The sequence below is a fragment of the Hemiscyllium ocellatum genome, chromosome 24, assembly GCF_020745735.1.
Source record: "Hemiscyllium ocellatum isolate sHemOce1 chromosome 24, sHemOce1.pat.X.cur, whole genome shotgun sequence".
NCBI classification, from domain to species: Eukaryota; Metazoa; Chordata; class Chondrichthyes; order Orectolobiformes; family Hemiscylliidae; genus Hemiscyllium; species Hemiscyllium ocellatum.
The window spans coordinates 17,083,170-17,103,493 of NC_083424.1; the positions used below are offsets into that span (position 1 = coordinate 17,083,170).

At 41.0% G+C, this 20,324-nt stretch overlaps 1 protein-coding gene across 4 annotated transcripts in view; it reads left to right on the plus strand.

Moving 5' to 3' along the window:
- mapkapk5 (MAPK activated protein kinase 5) overlaps positions 1 to 20,324 on the plus strand; it is a 63,601-nt gene that overhangs the window by 38,082 nt on the left and 5,195 nt on the right. For all 4 annotated transcript variants that reach the window (XM_060843527.1, XM_060843530.1, XM_060843529.1 and 1 more), the window contains 5 exons: positions 2,427 to 2,614; positions 2,885 to 3,005; positions 5,508 to 5,638; positions 9,498 to 9,613; positions 13,934 to 14,038. In XM_060843527.1, the coding sequence (XP_060699510.1) occupies positions 2,427 to 2,614; positions 2,885 to 3,005; positions 5,508 to 5,638; positions 9,498 to 9,613; positions 13,934 to 14,038 (661 nt within the window). The remainder of the gene's footprint in view (positions 1 to 2,426; positions 2,615 to 2,884; positions 3,006 to 5,507; positions 5,639 to 9,497; positions 9,614 to 13,933; positions 14,039 to 20,324) is intronic.

The following is a 20,324-nucleotide window of genomic DNA, read 5'->3' on the forward strand; positions in this document are numbered from 1 at the left end:
GCAGCAATTCATCAAAGAGCCTTGGATAGCACCTTTCAAACCCATGACCACTTCTTTCTAGAAGGACAAGGGCACCCAATACATGGGAACAGCACTAACTACAAGTTCTCCTCCAAACTGTTCACTATCCTGATTTGGAAATAAATCCTTCTCTGTCCTGGGTCAAAATCCTAGAATTCCCTCCATAAGGGCATTGTGGGTCAATCTACAGCATAAGACCATAAGACATAGGAGCAGAAATTAGGCCATTCAGTCCATCAAGTCTGCTATGCCATTCAATCATGGCTACTAAGTTTCTCATTCTCCTGCTTTTTCTCCGTAACCCTTAATACCTTTGATACGCAAGAACCTATCTATCACAGTCTTAAATATACTGAATGACCCAAAACTTCCACAGCTTTCTGTGGCAATGAATTCCATTGATTCACCACTCTCTGGCTGAAGAAGGTTCTCCTTTATCTTTGTTCTATAAGGTCTTCCATTTACTCTAAGGCTGTGCCCTCGGGTCCTAGTCTCTCCTGCCAATAGAAACATCTTCCCAACACCTACTCTGTCTAGGCCATTCAGTATTCTGTATGTTTCAATTAGATCCCCACTCAACCTTTTAAACTCCAAGTATAGTTCCTCAAACATTCCTCATGTTAAGCTTTTCATTCCTGGGACTGTTCTTGTGAACCTTCTCTGAACCCACTCCAGGGCCACTGCATCCTTCCTGAGATATGGGGCCCAAAACTGGGTACAATACTCCAGATGTCTTATAGAGCATCAGGGTTGATCACCTGCTTTTATATTAAAGTCCTGTCAAAATAAATCATTACATTTGCCTTCCTAAGTACTAACTAAATCTGCAAGTTTATCTTGAGAGAAACCTGGACTAACTACAACTCCCAAGTCCTTTTGCACTTCAGACTTCTGAATTCTCTCCCCATTTAAAAAATAGTCCATGCTTCTATCCTTCTTACCAAAGTGCATGACGTCACACTTTCCCATAATGTACTCCGTCACTCTCCTAACCTATCCCAATTCTTCTGTAGTCTCCCGCCTCCTCAATACTACCTATCCTGCTACCTATCTTTGTGTCATCTGCAAACTTAGCCAGCCTGCTTTCTATTCCTTCAGTTAGATGGATAATGTATAAAGTGAAAAGTTTTGGTCCCAATACTAAAGCCTTGCAGAACGCCACTTGTCACCGGGTTCCATTCTGAGAAAAACTCTTTTATCCCCACACTCTGCTTTCTGCCAGATAGCCAAGCTTCTAGTCACCTTGCCTCTAACATCATGAGCCCTTATTCGTACTCTGTAGCCTCCTGTACAGCACCTTGTTGCATGTGGACTCCAGCAGTGGTTCAAGAAGGGAGTTCACCACCAACTTCTCCAGACTAGCTCAGAATAGGCAATAAATGCTGGTCAGCCAACGATACCCACAATCCATGAGTGAATATGAAAAAAAAAGTACCACATTAGGAATAGGGGAGTAGTTCATTCAGCCCCTTGAGTCTGTTCAGTCATTCTATGTCACTGTTAATCACCTACCTCGTTATTGTATTCAAGGGATATAGAAAGAAGCATGATATTATTCATGATTTTCCATCTTTCAGTCTGAGTTGAATTTACTTAATGACTGAGATTTCACCACACTGTGTGCTAAAGAATTCTGAAGGTTCATCGCTCTCTGAATGAGATTCCCTTCAACTCAGATATAAATGGTTTGCCTCTTATTCTGAGACTGTGACCCCTGGTTCTAGACCCTATAACCAGGGGTAACATTTTCCATCTGATTGAAGATTTGTAGCTCGGGTATCCGTTGTTGTGGTTCTGCTCGCCGAGCTGGAAGTTTTTGCTGCAAACGTTTCGTTCCCTGGCTAGGGAACATCATCAGTGCTGTTGGAGCCTCGTGTGAAGCGCTGCTTTGATGTTTCTTCCGGTATTAATAATACCGGAAGAAACATCAAAGCAGCGCTTCACACGAGGCTCCAACAGCACTGATGATGTTCCCTAGCCAGGGAACGAAACGTTTGCAGCAAAAACTTCCAGCTCGGCGAGCAGAACCACAGTAACATTTTCCTTCATCTACCCTGTCAAGCCCTGTCATAATTTTGTAAATTTTGTTTTTGTAAGACTCCCTCAAGATTGGGGAGCAGGCTGAAAGACCACCTGTTTCTGATTCCCATTTCCATATGAATTCTGCCAAGGTTGGTTTGAAGTACATGTCACCATAAGTGAGCAGTCTTCATACCAGCCAGCACTTGAGACCAAGGAGTGGCCTATCCAGTTTTCCTGCACAAATGATGTGAAGGATCCAAGTAAGAGCAGGAACCAACATTAGGTAAATTCATGAAGTAAATTGCTGATAACTTCCCATAAACTCATGAAAAATCTTTTTCGTTAAGAAGTTTACTTTTTATATTTCTTTGTTATTATCTCAGAGCTGTGACCTGTGGTCGCTGGGTGTAATAATTTACGTGATGCTATGTGGATATCCACCATTTTATTCCAAACACCACAGCCGGACTATCCCAAAGGACATGCGGAAAAAGATCATGACAGGAAGTTTTGAATTCCCAGAAGAAGAATGGAGTCAAATTTCTGAAATGGCAAAGGACATTGTGAGAAAGTGAGTTGAGTAGCTGGATTGTTGTGTAGTAAGATGAGTCCTTTGTAGTGTTGAAGGCATTATAGAAAAGCAAATTAAATTTGTAAAATTTGGCCATCAAGCTGACTTTGCATTTTATTATAAGATAAATAGTTCTACCACATAAGTGTATGTAACTTGTGCCCAGTTTTTTTAATTTGATTTTGCTATTTATATTGTTAGTTGATTCAAAAATGTTATGAACTTTTTTCTTGTCCAAACTCCAGTTTTAGAGTCTGTTCTTTCCTGCAGGTTGTTGAAAGTAAAGCCGGAGGAACGACTAAATATTGAGGGGGTGCTGGATCATCCCTGGCTGAACTCCACAGAAGCATTAGATAACATCCTTCCATCCTCCCAAATGATGATGGACAAGGTGAATCCTCAGTAACTAATAATAACTTTGTCACAGAAAATATATCATACTTCCTAGTGTAATTACAGTGCCGTTGTCCACCTCTAGCATTACATAGAGTAGTAATATCTGGATTACTCCCGGTGCTACGAGCTAGTGATGGCAGGAATAGGAGGATAGAGCAGATAAATGCATTGCTGAGGAGCTAGTGTGTGGGATAAGGATTCACATTTTTGGATCATTGGAATCTCTTTTGGGATTAAGTGACCTGTACAAGAAGGACGGATTGCACCTAAATTGGAAGGGGACTAATATAATGGCACGGAGATTTGCTAGAACTGCTCAGGAGGATTTAAACTAGTAAGGTGGGGGTGTGGGACCCAGGTAGATAGTGAGGAAAGAGATCAATCTGAGACTGGTACAGTTGAGAACAGAAGTGAGTCAAACAGTCAGGGACAAGGAAGGACTAATAAATTAAACTGCACTTATTTCAATGCAAGGGGCCTAACAGGGAAGGCAGATGAACTCAGGGTATAGTATCATAGCAATTACAGACACATGGCTCAGTGATGGGCAGGACTGGCAGCTTAATGTTTCAGGACACCAATGCTACAGGAAGGATAGAAAGGGAGGGAAGAGAGGAAAGGGAGTGGCGTTTTTGATAAGGGATAGCATTACAGCTGTGCTGTGGGAGGATACCCCTGGAAATAACCTCCCTGGATGTATTTGGGTAGAACTGAGAACTAAGAAAGGGTTGATCACCTTATTAGGATTGTATTATAGACCACCTAATAGTCAGAGGGAAATTGAGAAACAAATTTGTAAGGACATCTCAACTATCTGTAAGAATAATAGGGTGGTTATGGTAGAGGATTTTAACTTTCCAAACATCAACTGGGACTGTCATAGTGTTAAGGATTCAGATGGAGAGGAATTTGTTAAGTGTGTACAAGACAATTTTCTGATTCTGTATGTGGATGTACCTACTAGAGAAGGTGCAAAAACTTGACCTATTCTTGGGAGATAAGGCAGGGCAGGTGACTGAGGTGTCAGTGGGGGAGCATTTTGGGCCTGTGACCATAATTCTATTAGATTTAAAATAGTGATAGAAAAGGATAGACCAGATCTAAAAGTTGAAGTTCTAAATTGGAGAAAGGCAGAAGACAGGGTGGTGGTGGAGAGTTGTTTTTCAGACTGGAGGCCTGTGACCAGTGGAGTGCCACAAGGATTGGTGCTGAGTCCTTTATGTTTTGCCATTTACATAAATGATTTGGATGCGAGCATAAGAGGTACAGTTAGTAAGTTTGCAGAATACACCAAAATTGGAGGTGTAGTGGACAGCGAAGAAGATTACCTCCGATTACAACTGGATCTTGACCAGATGGGCCACTGGGCTGAGAAGTGGCAGATGGAGTTTAAATCGATAAATGCAAGGTACTGCATTTTGGGAAAGCAAATCTTAGCAGGACTTATACACTTAATGGTAAGGTCCTAGGGAATGTTGCTGAACAAAGAGACCTTGGAGTGCAGGTTCAGAGCTCCTTGCAAGTGGAGTTGCAGGTAGATAGGATAGTGAAGAAGGCATTTGGTTTGCTTTCTTTTATTGGTCAGAGTATTGAGTACAGGAGTTGGGAGATCATGTTGCGGCTGTACAGGACATTGGTTATGCCACTGTTGGAATATTGCGTACAATTCTGGTCTCCTTCCTATCGGAAAGATGTTGTGAAACTTGAAAGGGTTCAGAAAAGATTTACAAGGATGTTGCCAGGGTTGGAGGATTTGAGATATAGGCAGAGGCTGGTCAGGCTGGGGCTTTTTTTCCCTAGATCATCAGAGGCTGAGGGGGTGACCTTATAGAGGTTTCCAAAATTATGAGGGGCATGGACAGGATAAATAGACAAAGTCTTTTCCCTGGGGTTCAGGAGTCCAGAACTAGAGGGCATAGGTTTGGGGAAAGAGATAGAATTGTCCCTCGGATCTCTTTTTTCACGCAGAGGGCAGTATGTGTATGGAATGAGCTGCCAGAAAAAGTGGTGAGGCTGGTACAATTGCAATGTTTAAGAGGCATCTGGATGGGTATATGAATAGGAAGGGTTGGATATCTGGGTGCAGGCAGGTAGACTAGATTGGGTTGGGATATCTGGTCGGCATGGACAGGTTCGACTGAAGGGTCTTTTTCCGTGCAGTACATCTGACTCTGACTCTATATAATGTATTATGTCATGATTAGTATTTTTCCTCCTTTTCCTTTATTCCTAAAGCACTGATTAAAACCCAGACGATGATAGTTTCGATTGAGAACTTTCAGCCTTGTGTGTTTGCGATAACTTTGATTCACAACTTTTGATTTTTATTATTTCTCGAAAAATGTAGGCTGAGCTTTATTTGCATCGCAGATGTTTCATTCCTAGTTTAAAGGAAGCTCTGTGGTTGTTACTATAGTTGCTGCTCTGTTTGTAAGGTGCTGTCTGCTCGTATTTATCATGTAATACAGCTTATACTGATGGTGAAACTATGTCGCAGGCAATGGTTGCTGGGATCCAGCAAGCCCATGCAGAGCAGCTGGCCAGTATGAGAATTCAGGATCTGAAAGTGAGCCTTAAACCTCTAAACTCTGTAAATAACCCAATTCTTCGCAAGAGGAAGCTATTTGGGTAAGTGTATTTTACTGAATGCAATTTGTTCAACTCAGCCATATATATTGATGAAAAATGTTGTTTAATTTCTAGCGGAATTTGTATCGGACAAGATGATGTGCGCACTGGTTACTGTACTACTTCTATTTGCAGAGTTCGACAATGAAGAATACCATCTGTCCTTTAACCATGGCAAAGGTTTTAGTTGTACAACAAAATCGAGCACAAAGGAACAAACAAATTGGAATAAGTTTAATTAATTTTGGTTTGAACTCACCTGATTGTTGGAGTGTAAGAACACCATGCAAGGTCCAAGTTATTTTTATTCCCTGTGCTAATTGACTCTAGCCAGGGCACCAATGGGGGTACAAACACTTGCCTTCGTACCTTGGGGTGGGAGGAGGAATACTGGGATTCCTGTTTTGGGCATTATTAAGCAGCCCCTAAGAAAAATCTTCATGTATCAAAATCAGACAAGATATGGAGTGTTTGGTTAAAACATAATCTGATGGCTGATTGTTTCATATTCAACAGACTGCCTGGGCTCTTGTTAAATTGTACAACAGCTAAATTCAGTAACTTTCGGTGAGGAAAATTGAAAGTGCACTTCTTTTTTACTTGTTCCTCTGTGCTGCACTTGGATTGAATAGTTTGATCGCATTGTGCCCAGACAGTTACTGTATTTCTTCTCTTTGTCAACAAAATGTTCATTCTTTTCCCCACCAACTATTGCTTTGTTCCAGTTTACAGTCTAACCCTAATAATGGAATTAATTTGCAAATAATTCTGCAAAACACACACACAATATAACTATTTGTGTAAGAGTGGCCATCAGACTGCCCTAATCACACCCCATTTAGCAAAATCATTCTCTACTAAAAGTAATCAAGACTTGGAAAAATATGAAGATGAAATTAACCAGTTCATTAATCATGCAGACCATTGCAGATTGGAAATATTTCATGTTTGTTTCAAGAATTGTAAAGAATGGGAGTGAATAAGAGGTGGTTTGGTTTGCTCACATTCTTTGCTTTCATCAGGATTGTATGTGAGTTTATATCTGGAGTCCGCTAAAATGTTTCACAGTGTACAACTGAGCTCCTCCGATGCGTTGCAAAATATATCACTAAGCTATACAGATTAGGACTTCACAGATTTGATTGTGTATGTTAAATTAAATGACCTCACAAGGCAACAGTTGGAGTTTTATGCTTAGCCTCAGTGCCTATTGGGTAAGAAGATATAAATCAACCATTGTTCCTGTTCCTGATCATTTTAAAGTTGTACATGCTGGGAAGAAACACTTTTTGGATGTCAGATGGGGACAGGATTGAGTTTGGCTGTGATGCCTTTTGTGGTCAAATAGTTTGCTGATGCTTACTTTTGGGCTTGCTAGTATATCAACTTGAAGAATGGGCCCATGGAGCCATACCCCAACATTGCAATGAGGAAAGAAGGAAACAAAATTGAAAACAGCTTGAATAAATTTATAGTATTAATTTTTACCTTTGAAAAATTTACCTATCTCTTTACAAATCTCTGAAACTATAGTATATTAAATGAGTGTAGGATAACATTATATGCTTGTAATTACTTTGGGATTTTTCCCCAAGTTTAAAAGATTCTATATAAATCAAAGCTGTTACTGCAAATCAAAGTTTACATAGCAAAATAAAGACCAAAATAAAGCAGTATGATCGTTACTTAAAACAGCATCTTAGGAACCTGAAGCAGCTAAAAGAGTTTTGATTCTGTTCAATATGTATAGCAATTCAGAGGTTCAAAGGTTATGTTTTATGATGGTCCTGAAGGCTAGGAGATTTAGCTAAGGAATTGAATAAGGAGCTCAGATCATTATTGGTTGCAGGAGCTAATTGTGTTCTCATTGGCTGATCAATCAGCATGACTTGTAGCATAAAGATGTTAACTCTGTCCAAGTTTTGTAGATGAAACATTTAAAGCTCATGCAGTCATTTAGGTTTAGCAAGCTGAAACCGCCAAGTATTTAATGTGATTGATAAAGATTCCTTTATGTATCTAACAGTAACTTTATGTATCCAACAGCAGTGCTAACCACGGAGCCACTGTGCTGCCCCAAAATTGCAGGCTGTTGTTTAATAACAAGTGGTTCAAAGAAAATGTTTGACGTGTTGCTTCTCTGAATTAACTTTTAATTTGCACATTCAAATGTGTGATGTTTCATGATGTTGAAAGCTTGGTAGTCAGAAACATTAGCTTAAACTGTATTGGACTCTTGGACCTTTTTCTTTAATCCTACCTGAACCTAAGGCTCAGACTTGAGTTGGGGTAGGGTTACATGGTCAGTGGTTATCCTAATACATATTCCAGTGGTACATTGTTCATGTGTGTGTCTGGGCAACAGAAAAAAGCAGTCTGATCATGGGGGCAGGAGGAAGAATCACAGCCATGCCCATTCCTTTCTTCTTCAGACATGCATATGTAAAACATTAATGGAAACTCTGGCTGATACTTTTAGCCCTCTGCCACTTTCAAACCTGGGACTGAAGCCATTAGCTCCTGCCCTGGCTAGGAGCTAACTCAACACAGAAAAGGGATGAACTGGGAGTTTCCTGGTCTGTATGGCTCTGTGCCTGGTTGTATACGGGCATTTACCCAGCAAGTCATCGGTGAGCTCTCAAACTTTTGGTTACAGCAGGGACTGATTTGAAATGGACGTTGTTCCAAGAGGACTCTTTCTAAAACTTGTTACAATCCATGTTCAAATTTTTCACCAATACTGCAACAGTTGAATCCTCCTTAAAGGGAAACTGTGTTCATTTGAATTGACATGCAGTCCTAAGCATTATAAAGAATGGCACACATGGTTTTTTGCTCCACCTTTTACTCCAGTTTCATGATTTTAAAATTTGCTTATCATATCTTATTGGCATTTTCAGCAGTGATCTGAATGGAAGAGTAAAATACACTCCAGGCTTGTTGAATTCCTAGATAGTGTCGTCCTTTCATTTTTGACATGGAACTTCATGATGTCCCAACACAGGAGAGGCTGCACAAAACGACATCCTGGTTCTCCATCTGGCTAGCGGTTATAAAGCATAAAATAAGATCCAGGCAAGACTGAGATGCTAGTAAGTGTACAGAAAAAAAATACTATCAATAGAAGTGTAGAGCCAGATATAATCTGAGAGCTAGACATCTGGCTTTCTTTGACAAGCCTTTTATAGTGAGTGAATGCTGGAGCTGTCAAACTCATTAAGGGAGTCCTTGTTGGACTCCAGATGGATTAAGCTTAGTATGTTCACTACAGATGTGTTGCTGAATGCATGGGGTATAATGAAGATTCAGCTGTTCTCGGACCTGTGAAGAGGAATACGCGAACTGCAGATTTGAAACGAAATCTTACCAAGAGGAGGGATGTCCTTTTATCACATTTAGGATTATACAATGATTCAAGTGAAGACTGTTCCCCTTTAAGAAGATGAAAAAAAAATAACATTTCCCTAAATGTTCCCCATTGTTGTTTTTCTCATATGGCTGTTTGCCTCCAGATAGCCTCCTTCAGCCAGCAGGTGAGGCAGGCAATCCAGACGTCGGACTTCTCCAATGACCATCACCAGTGCCACAGCGCGATCGCCTGATAGATGGCACACTTGTAGTGGGGGCGAGATGGGTAATGTCAGTTTTCCCGTCGCTCTTCTCGTGTTTTTTTTATTGCTTTTCATTTTTATTAATTCTTTCTACCTTTTCTTCCTTCTTTTTTGTTTTTTTTATTTTAAGAAAATAAGCCTGTTTAATGTCTTAGCCCACTAAATGTGTCTCAGATTTGGCTGGCTAATTGCGCCTGTTCATACAGGAGCTTTTCCCCCCGCCATAATAGATTGTCATTTTGTTACAGCACGAGACCCAAGGATGATGTCTACATTCATGATCCGGAGAATGAGGCAGAGGATGCCAATGTCGCTCTAGAAAAACTGCGGGATGTCATTGCGCAGTGTATTCTACCACAAGCTGGTAAGGCAGTCCCATGAATTTCAAGGGGATTAGGAGAAATTGAGTCTTTTATCCAAAATAAGGAATTAAAAATAATAGGCCATGGTGAAATAAACTTATATCGTAATATGTACCAGAGTTCTGACAAGTTGTTCTACTTATCTGTAAGTGACCTGATAGCTGGGTACTTTGTAGAACCACTACATTATATCATTATTCAATAATGTAATAGAACATAGGTGATGCAGCACCTCTCCCTCCAAATGTGAAGCTTCTAACTGCAGCTACATTGAGTGGAAGCAAAGCCTTTTTTTAATCTCCTGATTCCAAATTTCCACCCCATCAGAGCACAGTGCATTTTGACCTGCACTAATCCTGTCATTGTCTAAATAAGCAGCAATGGACAAGTCTAATAGATCTAAAGGCATAGAGTCATAGAGATGTACAGCAAGGAAATAGACCCTTTAGTTCAACTTGTCCATGCTGACCAGATATCCTAACCTAATCTAATCCCATTTGTCTGCATTTGGCTCATATCCCTCTAAACCTTCCCTATTCATATACCCATCCAGATGCCTTTTAAATATTATAATTGTACCAGTCTCCACTTCCTCTGGCAGCTCATTCCACACACACACCCACCCTCTGCATGAAAAAGTTGCAACTTGGGTCCCTATTAAATTGCCCCCCAACCTTAAACCTATGCCATCTAGTCCTGGACTCCCCCACCCAAGGAGAAGACCTTGTCTATTTACCTTATCCATGTCCCTCATGATTTTAGAAACCTCTATAAGGTCAGTCTTTAGCCTCTGAAGCTTCAGGCACAATGGCCCCAGCCTATTCAGCTTCTCCCCTATAGCTCAAACCCTCCAACCCTGACAACATCCTAGTAAATCTTTTCTGAATCCATTCAAGTTTCACAACATCCTCCTGATAGGAGGAAGACCAGAATTGCACACAATATTCCAAAAGTGGCCTAACAAATGTCCTGTACAGCCACAGCATAACCTCCCAAATCCTATACTCAATGCACTGACCAATAAAGGGAAGCATACCGAGTGCCATTTTCACCTATCCTAATTAACCTGCAACTCAATTTTCAAGGAACTGTGAACCTGCACTCCAACGTCTCATTGATCAGCAATACACCCCAGAACCTTACCATTAAGTGTTTAAGTCATGCCCTGGTTTGCCTTTCCAAAATGCAGCACCTCACATTTGTCTAAATTAAACTCCATCTGCCACTCCTCGGCCCTTTGGCCAATCTGATCAAAATTCCATTGCACTCTGAGGTAACCTTCTTCACTACCCACTACACCTCCAATTTCGGTGTCATCTGCAAACTTACTAACTATACCTTCTATGTTCACATATAAATCATTTTTATAGATAACAGGTCTCCAGTATGAAAGCCAACCCTCCACCACCACCCTCTGTCTTCTGCCTTCAAGCCAGTTCTGTATCCAAATGGCTAGTTCTCCCTGTATTCCATGAGATTTAACCTTGCTAACTAGTCTACCATGAGGAACCTTGTCGAACGCCTTACTGAAGTCCATATACGTCATGTCCATCATTTTGCCCTCATCAATTGTCTTTGTTACTTCAAAAAACTCAATCATGTTTTATGAACTTGATTTCCAATGCACAAAGCCATGTTGACTATCCCTAATCAGTCCTTGCTTTTCCAAATGCATGTAAATCCTTCCCTCAGGATTCCCTCCAACAAGTGTGCCCACCTCTGATGTCAGGCTCACTAGTCCATAGTTCCCTGGCCTTCTTTACCACCTTTCTTAAATCTTGTCTTCAGTCTTCCAGCACCTCACCTGTGACTAACAATGATCCAAATATCTCAACAAGGGGCCCAGCAATCACTTCCCTAACTTCTAGGGTTCACCTGATCAGGTCCTGGAGATTTGTCCACCTTTGAGACATTCAGCAACACCACCTCCTGTAATATGGACATTTTTCAAGCTGTCACCATCTATTTCCACACCTTCTATATCTTCCATGTTCTCCTTCACTGCAAACATTGATGCAAAATACTCGTTTAGTATTTTCCCCCATCTTCTGCAGTTCCATACGTAAGATGCCTTGTTCATCTTTGAAGGGTCCTATTCTCTCCGTAGTTGCCCTTTTGTCCTTCGTGTATTTATAAAATCTGTTTGGATTCTCCTTAACCTTATTTGCCAAAGCTATCTCATGTCCCCTTTTTGTCCTCCTGATTTCCCCCTCAAGTGTACTCTTATATTCTTGTAAGGATTTACTTGATCTCTGCTGTTAGTCCCTGACATTTGCTTCCTTCTTGTTCTTAACAAAAAAAACCTCAATTTCTCTAGTCATCCAACACTTCTTCGTATACCTACCAGCCTTGCCTTTCACCCTAGGAATTCTTTACTTTGCAGACAGTCAGCTGAATGTGTGGGGATTATATGTTGTAGGGTGGTGAGAGAGAGAGAGGGAAGAGAGACTTGTTTGTTTGGCTCCTTTTTGTGCTCTTAGAGCATCTCAAAAGACTTCACAGATATTGAAGTGTAGGCTATCCTTTCTTAGGTAACCACTGCAACCAATTTGTGTTTTTGCTTTGCTGTGTTCAGTGAGATCAACTATTAGTTTATCTGTTTTGATTGAGGATTGCATCTTGACTAGGACACTGAAGATCTTCATGATCTTATTTGAAAAGTGTACTGTAGAATCATTTGCACTGTTTAAAACTGATAATGATTTTGATATCCTCTCAAGTATATTTTGGAATAGGGCCATTGTGAGTTGGAACGTGATTTTTAGACTTCGACCTTGCCTGTGTTTAATCTGACCTTATTAGAGTAAAATCCATGGAATAAGAGAGACCTGGTGGAGAATTTTGAGTTAGCTGTCCCTTAGCCTGCAGTAGATGTACTTGTGCTAGCCAGATGAAGTGCCCCCTCTTGCACCCTAGAGATAGCTAGCCCAGGTAATGTTTTGAGAAGATTTGTAGCTCAGGTTGAGGTTTTGGATGTAGGTTTGCTCGCTGAACTGGAAGGTTCATTTCCAGACGTTTCGTTACCCTACTAGGTAACCTCTTCAGTGGGCCTCGGGTGAAGCAATGCTGAAAATTCCTGCTATCTATTTATGTGTTTGGGTTTCTTTGGGTTGGTGATATCACTTCCTGTGGGGAAGTCACTTCCGGTTCCTTTCCTCAGGGGGTGGTAGCTGGGATCTAACTGGATGTGTTTGTTGATAAAGCGTTCCAGTTGAAATGTCATGTTTATAGGAATTCTCATGCATGTCTTTGGCTTGTCCGAGGATGGTAATGTTTCTAGGATATTCAAAAGTTTGTTTTTCTCTTCTGATATTAAACAATATTCCATGATTTCAGCTTGAAGGCAAGTTGACAGATCAGTATGTTTATTTCTCCCTGGCTCCCCACCAATATGTAGCAATATTGAGGCATTTAGTATAAGTGTAATACACACTCAACACCTACCATTAGCTAGGTGGGTTCTGAAGAAGGGTCACTGGACCTGAAATATTGACTGTACTTTCTCCAGCTAAGTTTCTCCAGCAATTTCTGTTTTTGTTTCCGATTTCCATCATGTGCAGTTATTTGTTCTTTGTTTGGTATAATGTAAAGTTTTTTTTCCCCAGGAAATTGTGGTACTCGCCTGCCTAGCCAGTATGTCAAAGCCATCATTACGTTGTATTAAATCATTGCTAGTGCTGTTGATTCCTGAAACTGTTTTGTGTAGCCAACAGTACCCACAAGTTAAAGTTGTCAGATTTATTGATATTAATCACCAGTTTGAATAATACTATTCTCCTTGCTGTTTGTAAGGAATTTTAGTTTGTTATTTGCTGTATGAGAGCCACCAATCTGGAGTTGGTGTTACTGGCAATTTTAAGAATTAAGATTAGATTACTTAGTGTTGAAACAGGCCCTTCGGCCCAACAAGTCCACACCGACCTGCCGAAGCGCAACCCACCCATACCCCTACATTTACCCCTTACCTAACACTACGGGCAATTTAGCATGGCCAATTCACCTGATCCGCACATCTTTGGACTGTGGGAGGAAACCGGAGCACCCGGAGGAAACCCACGCAGACACGGGGAGAACATGCAAACTCCACACAGTCGCCTGAGTTGGGAATTGAACCCAGGTCTCAGGCGCTGTGAGGCAACAGTGCTAACCACTGTGCCACCGTGCCACCCACTTGTGCTGGCAGAGATCTATACAGTGCCTACCTCTATCCTCCCAGCTGAGGGAATTTTTTTTTTGGGAGTTGCAGGGTGAAACAAATAAGATGTGAAAGAAAATTGCAGTATTGTCACATGCACATGTTCAATGTTTAATTGTTTTGCTAGGAGAGAATGAAGATGAGAAGTTGAACGAGGTGATGCAGGAGGCTTGGAAGTACAATAAAGACTGTAAATGTCTTCGTGACATGCTGCAGAGCCTCAGCTGGAATGGTGAGAGAACAGCAGCTGGATTGTCATACAAATTTTTATTTTAGCCAAGCCTGTTCAAAACACTGCCCTGGATCTTATCCAAGAGATGCTCGGAAGAGGAATCTTCACCTTTCAATGTGTACACCATTCTGTAGCTTGCCTTGGTTACTGGGAAATTACCCTCTGCATTTCCAATTTCTAATGATCAAATTTATGTATAGTGTTTTGTACCCACTGCTTGCATGCATATAATTCAGGGATATTGAGGTCTTTGTGTCTTTGACCATTGACTTGCATGAAAATTCTTTCCTGATCCTGATCTTTGAGTGCATCTTGTAAGATTAGTCATGAAACATAAACACTTCAACTTGGAATGGAAGCATTATTTTAGCTAGAATATACAATCGGAGGGAGCCAATTCTATTGACGTACACATTGATCCAAAAAAACACTCAGCTACAGGGAAGGATGCCAAGTAACATGCTCCAATTAACATACTAAATCTTCAGCACTAGCTAACATTTTATCTTTTAATTGTTCAATTCTGACGACACAGTTGGGGGCCAGAATACATTTTCAACTAAAACCTTGTATTTACATAGCATCTTTATTGTAAAGTTTATCATGTACATTGCAAAGAAGGGATGAGAGAGATTGGGCATAAATGAGAATCTACTCCTATGTAAAGAGTTTGGAGAGGTAGTCGAAAAGAAAGACTTTGAGGGGGCTTTGAAAAATGTTGAGAGAGCATAGGGAGGGGCACAATTCAATAAAGACCATCAGACAAACATAGGAGCAGAAATTAGGCTATTCAACCCATCAAGTCTGCTCTGCCATTCAATCATGGCCAATAAGTTTCTCAACCCCATTCTCCCCATAACCCTTGAGCCCCTTGATACTCGAACATATCTGTCTCAGTCTCTCATATGCTCAATTAGAGAGAATTCCAGACAGCAAGGCTAAGGAAATGTTCTGTGGTGATGGGAAGGGGGAATGTACAGATGTAGAGCGTTGGAGGACCAAAAAGATGCAGACTGGAAGAGGCTACAAAGCTAGGATGGGTTGAGACATGGGAAGAATTTCAGGATGAAGATTTTAAAATGAATGCTTTGTGTAGGGAGCAGCAAGTACAGGCCTGTGTAGATAGGTGAATGTGAATAAGATATAATGCAAAATAATATATGATATAAACAGGAATTGCTTGAAATACTCAGCAGGTTAACAGCATTTATGGAGAGCAGCTTTTGGATTGTTTCAGCTCCGTGACAACAGTCTGAAATGTTCACTCTGTTTTGCGCTCTTCAGATCTGCCTTTTTCTCCAGAATTTTCTGTTTTATTCAGATGTCTAGTATTCAGCATATTCTGCCTTTGTAGACGATATGGGCAGCTGACCTGAAACAATGAATTTTTTTCGGTCAGGTGTAATTCAGCGAATCACATCCAATATTGACAGAAGCATAGATAAGAATGTCAGTGGAAAAGAGAAAAAAGAAATGTCAATTTTGAGCACTGTTGCTGAGATGAGACAAGTGATCTTGGTGATGGGTAAGTTTTGGGATTTGAGGCTGACCTCTGGATCCAACAGGACACCAAGGTTTTACTGGGACAGTCTGAGCATGTTGCCAAAAGGGAGCGTGAGGAATTTAAGTTTGCCTATGAAAAAATTGACATCTGATTTGGATTGCTTGTTCATGCCAGCCTGAATCAACCCTGGACAATTGGAGATTTCAGTTGACAAGTTATGGATGTGCTTCCCCACCTACTCAATTGGTAAGTGTGCTGTCCTGGGGTACTGAGCCGTACAGACACCGAAGCTCTCTGGTTCGATCCATCACTTCTAATAAGTTAACTGATTTAACTGAGAGCGCAGCATGGGTTACTTGAGTCATTTTCAGTATCATTGAGTCTTGTAGGATTTAAACAAAAGAATCAGTCAAAGTTTGCAATCCTGATTGCCGGTAATTAATCTGTATTAAAACTTGTGCATGTGGAAATTGGATGAAAATAGAATCAAACTTGACTATGATGTGCTGCAAAGTCAAATGATCTGGGATTGAAAATTAGGTTCTTTATATGAAGGATGACCTCTTGAGTAGAGTAGTTAAGGAATGCAAGTCAGTCAGAGCAACAGCCTGGTAGAGAGGAAACAAAGAAATGGGAGCATATATCTGTTTCTTAAATGGAAATTGTCAAATTGAGTTTTAACGTGGTGGTGGAAGAATTCATGATGATCAAAACTTTCAGTCCGTGTTCACAATATCACAGATGTATTATGGTTCAGAAGGAGGCTATTCAGCCCATCGTGTCTACACCAGTTCTCCAAATGCATCATGATTTGGTGCTATTCTCCTGCCTTGTGTTTCATGAGTAACCCAATGCCTTTTTGAATGCCTCAATGAACCTACCTCCACAATGCTTCAAGCCAGTGCGTTCCAAACCGAGACCACTTTTTGGAAAAAGCTTTTCTTGCACCATATATTTGCTTCTTTTGCAAATCAATTTAAATCTGTACTTTCTCTGCACAGTTTCTCGCTGTCTACCCTGTCCAGCAACTGGAGAGGCTGGGACTACATTCATTACTTAGGTTTCATATCTCTGGAACCATTCTTGTAGATCTCTTCTGCACTTTCTGCAATGTGTTCACATCTTTCCTAGGTTCTGGCACCCAGAGCTCTACACACTACTCCTGCTGAAACCTGACACCTGTCTTATTCAAGTTCAACATCACCACGTAGCTCTTGCCCCTGTTAATAAAGTCCAGGATACTGTATGCTTTATTTATTGCTATTTCAATTTGCCCTGTCACTTCAAAGATGTGTACACCACATTGCCACAGACTTCTCTGTGTTGAATTTCATCTGCCACATATCTGCCCACTCCTGCATCCTTTTTTGAAATTCTACAATGTATTCTCCTCACTGTTGAGTGTTTCCACATTTTGTATTATCCATAAACTTTGAAATTGTCTCCTACACAAGATCTAGAATCGAGAACCCCAAAGATTCACAATCCTTTGAGGGTAGAAACTTCTCATCTTGGTACTAAATGATTTTGGATGAATGCCCCTTATCCTGTCCCCTTGTTCTAAATCACTCAAGCAGGCGAATCAAGCTTCTAATGTCCATCCCCTTCTTAGTTTCAATAAAAACTATGAAGATTATCGCACATCCTTGTTAACTACAGAGAATAGAGTTCAGCCTATTTAGTCAGTCTCTCATCATAGAAGAGTCTTCTAAAAGACTACTCTGGTGAACCTTGCGTGAGTATGTGTTTTCTTAAATATGAAAATCAAAATTGCACATGGGTATGGCTGCACCAAAGCTCTGTACAATTATAGAAACACCTTTCCATAGTTATACTCCAATCTACTTACAATAACGTTCCATGTGAATTACTTTCTTAATTGCTAGCTGTACCTGCATGCAAACGTTGTGTTCCATGTACAGGTGCACCAGAATGTCTCTGAACATCAATATATACCAAGTTTTACACCTTAGACACACATTCTGCTTTTCTATCTTTCAACCTAGGAACTAGTTAAAGTATGCTGCTGGTATAGATTATTTTCACTGGTCTATTATTGTGTGCCCTGTGAGCACCATTACCAGTTAAACCAACATAGATGCAAAGGCATGCACACTCAAACTGAAGAGTCATAGTCATACGATTTTCAGCATGGAAACAGACCCTTCGGTCCAACCTGTCCATGCCGACTAGATATCCCAACCCAATTTAATCCCACCTGCCAGCACCCTGCCCATATCCCTCCAAACCCTTCCTATTCATATACCCATCCAAATGCCTTTTTAAATGTTGCAGTTGTTCTAACCTCCACCACTTACTCTGGCAGCTTATTCATACAGGTACCACCCTCTGTGTGAAAATGTTGCCCCTTAGGTCTCTTTTATATCTTCCCCTTTCACCCTAAACCTATGCCTTCTAGTTCTGCACTCCCCCACCCCAGGGAGAAGACTGTGTCTATTTATCCTATCCATGCCCCCAAATATTTTGTGAACCTTATAAGGTCACTCCTCCGCCTCCAACGCTCCAGGGAAAACAGTCCCAGCCTGTTCCTCCTCTCCCTATAGCTCAAATCCTCCAACCGTGGCAATCCTCCATCCTTGTAAATCTTTTCTGAACCCTTTCACGTTTCACAACATCTTTCCTATAAGAAGGAGACCAGAATTGCACATAATATTCCAACAGTCGCCTAACCAATGTCCTGTACAACCACAACATGACCTCCAAAGTCCTGTACTCAGTACTCTCACCAATAAAGGAAAGCATACCAAATGCAGCCTTCACTATCCTAGCTAACTGCGACTCCACTTTCAAGGAGCTATGAACCTGCACTCCAAAGTCTCTTTGTTCAGCAACACTCCCGAGGACCTCACCATTAAGTGTATAAGTCCTGCTAAGATTAGCTTCCCCAAAATGCAACACCTCGCATTTATCGAATTAAACTCCATCTGCCACTTCTCAGCGCATTGGCCCATCTGATCAAGATCCCGTTGTAATCTAAGGTAACGTTCTTCGCTGTCCACTACGCCTCCAATTTTGGTGTCATCTACAAACTTACTAACGATACCGCTTATGCTCTCATCCAAATAATTTATATAAATGGCAAAAGCTAGTGCACCAATCCTTGTGGCACTCCACTGGTCACAGGCCTCCAGTCTGAAAAACAACCCTCCACCAACACCCTCTATCTTCTACCTTTGAGCCAGTTCTGTATCCAAATGGCTAGTTCTCCCTGTATTCCATGAGATCTAACCTTACTAATCAGTCTCCCATGGGGTACCTGGTCAAACGCTTTACTGAAGTCCACGTAGATCACATCTACCACTCTGTCCTCATCAATCCTCTTTGTTACTTCTTCAAAAAACTCAAGTTTGTGAGACATGATTTCCCACACACAAAACCATGTTGACTATCCCTAATCAGTCCTTGCCTTTCCAAATACATGTACATCCTATCCCCCAGGATTCCCTCCAACAACTTGCCCACCACTGATGTCAGGTTCACTGGTCTGTAGTTCCCTCGCTTGTCCTTACCACCTATCTTAAACAGTGGCACCACATTAACCAACCTCCAGTCTTCCAGCACCTCACCTGTGATTATCGATGTTACGAGTATCTCAGCAAGAGGCCCAGCAATCACTTCCCTAGCTGCCCACAGAGTTCTAGGGTACACCTGATCAGTCCTGGGGATTTATCCACTTTTATATGCATTTCACGCCATTCAGCACTTTCTCCTCTGTAATATGGATATTTTGCAAGCTGTCGTCATCTGTTTCCCTATATCCTATATCTTCCATGTCCTTTTTCCACAGCAAATACTGAGGCAAAATACTCGTTTAGTATTCTCTCCCCCCCCCCCCCCCGCCCCCCCACCACCACCACCACCACCATTTTCTGAGGCTCCACACAAAGGCAGAAAAAATACACAATTTTTTATTACAAGGTTGGAAGTGATATAGTGAACTCATAACCAGGGACTCGAGATTAGAGTTCAAATATGACCGTAGCTGGTGGAATTTAAATTCCATCCACTAATAAATCTGGAATACAAAGTTCATTTTAGTAATTTGACAATGAACTTTGAAGAGCTAGATTGCTCTTCAAAAGCACAGTTACATATTCAAGGAGTTAAATGCTGTCAGGCACTACCCTAGGATTTATAAATTGTGGCATAGACTGCTAGAGCAAAGAGGTAATGCTAAATCTGTTCAAATTGTTGGTTGAGCTGCAGTTAGAATGCAGTGTGAAGATGGTGCGGAACGATTGATTAAGATGATAATCCGATGAGAAATTGGAGTTTCTTTTATCTGTGCAAGAATGTTATGGGAAGATTTGGTACTGTTTAAAATTAAAAACAGTTTGGGACATAACTACTGTCAATAAAAGGTTTGCAAGTAATTAGAGAACATAGGCTTAAGGTCAGCAAAAGAATAAAGTGAAAATTTGTGTTTTGTTTTAGAATGGTATTAGGGCATTGAACTTCCCACAATAAACATTGATGGAAACAGAGAGAGAAAGTGAGGACTGCAGATGCTGGAGAGCAGAGTCGAAATGTGTGGCGCTGGAAAAGCACAGCCAGTCAGGCAGCATCTGAGGAGCAAGGAGAGTCGACATTTCGAGCATAAGCTCTTCATCAGGAATGAGGACACACCCCCTCATTCCTGACAAAGAACTTATGCTCGAAATGTCAAGACTTCTTGCTCCTTGGATGCCGCCTTACTGGCTGTGCTTTTCCAGCATCACAAGTTTCAATTGATGGAAACAGAACCCAGTATGACTTTCAGAT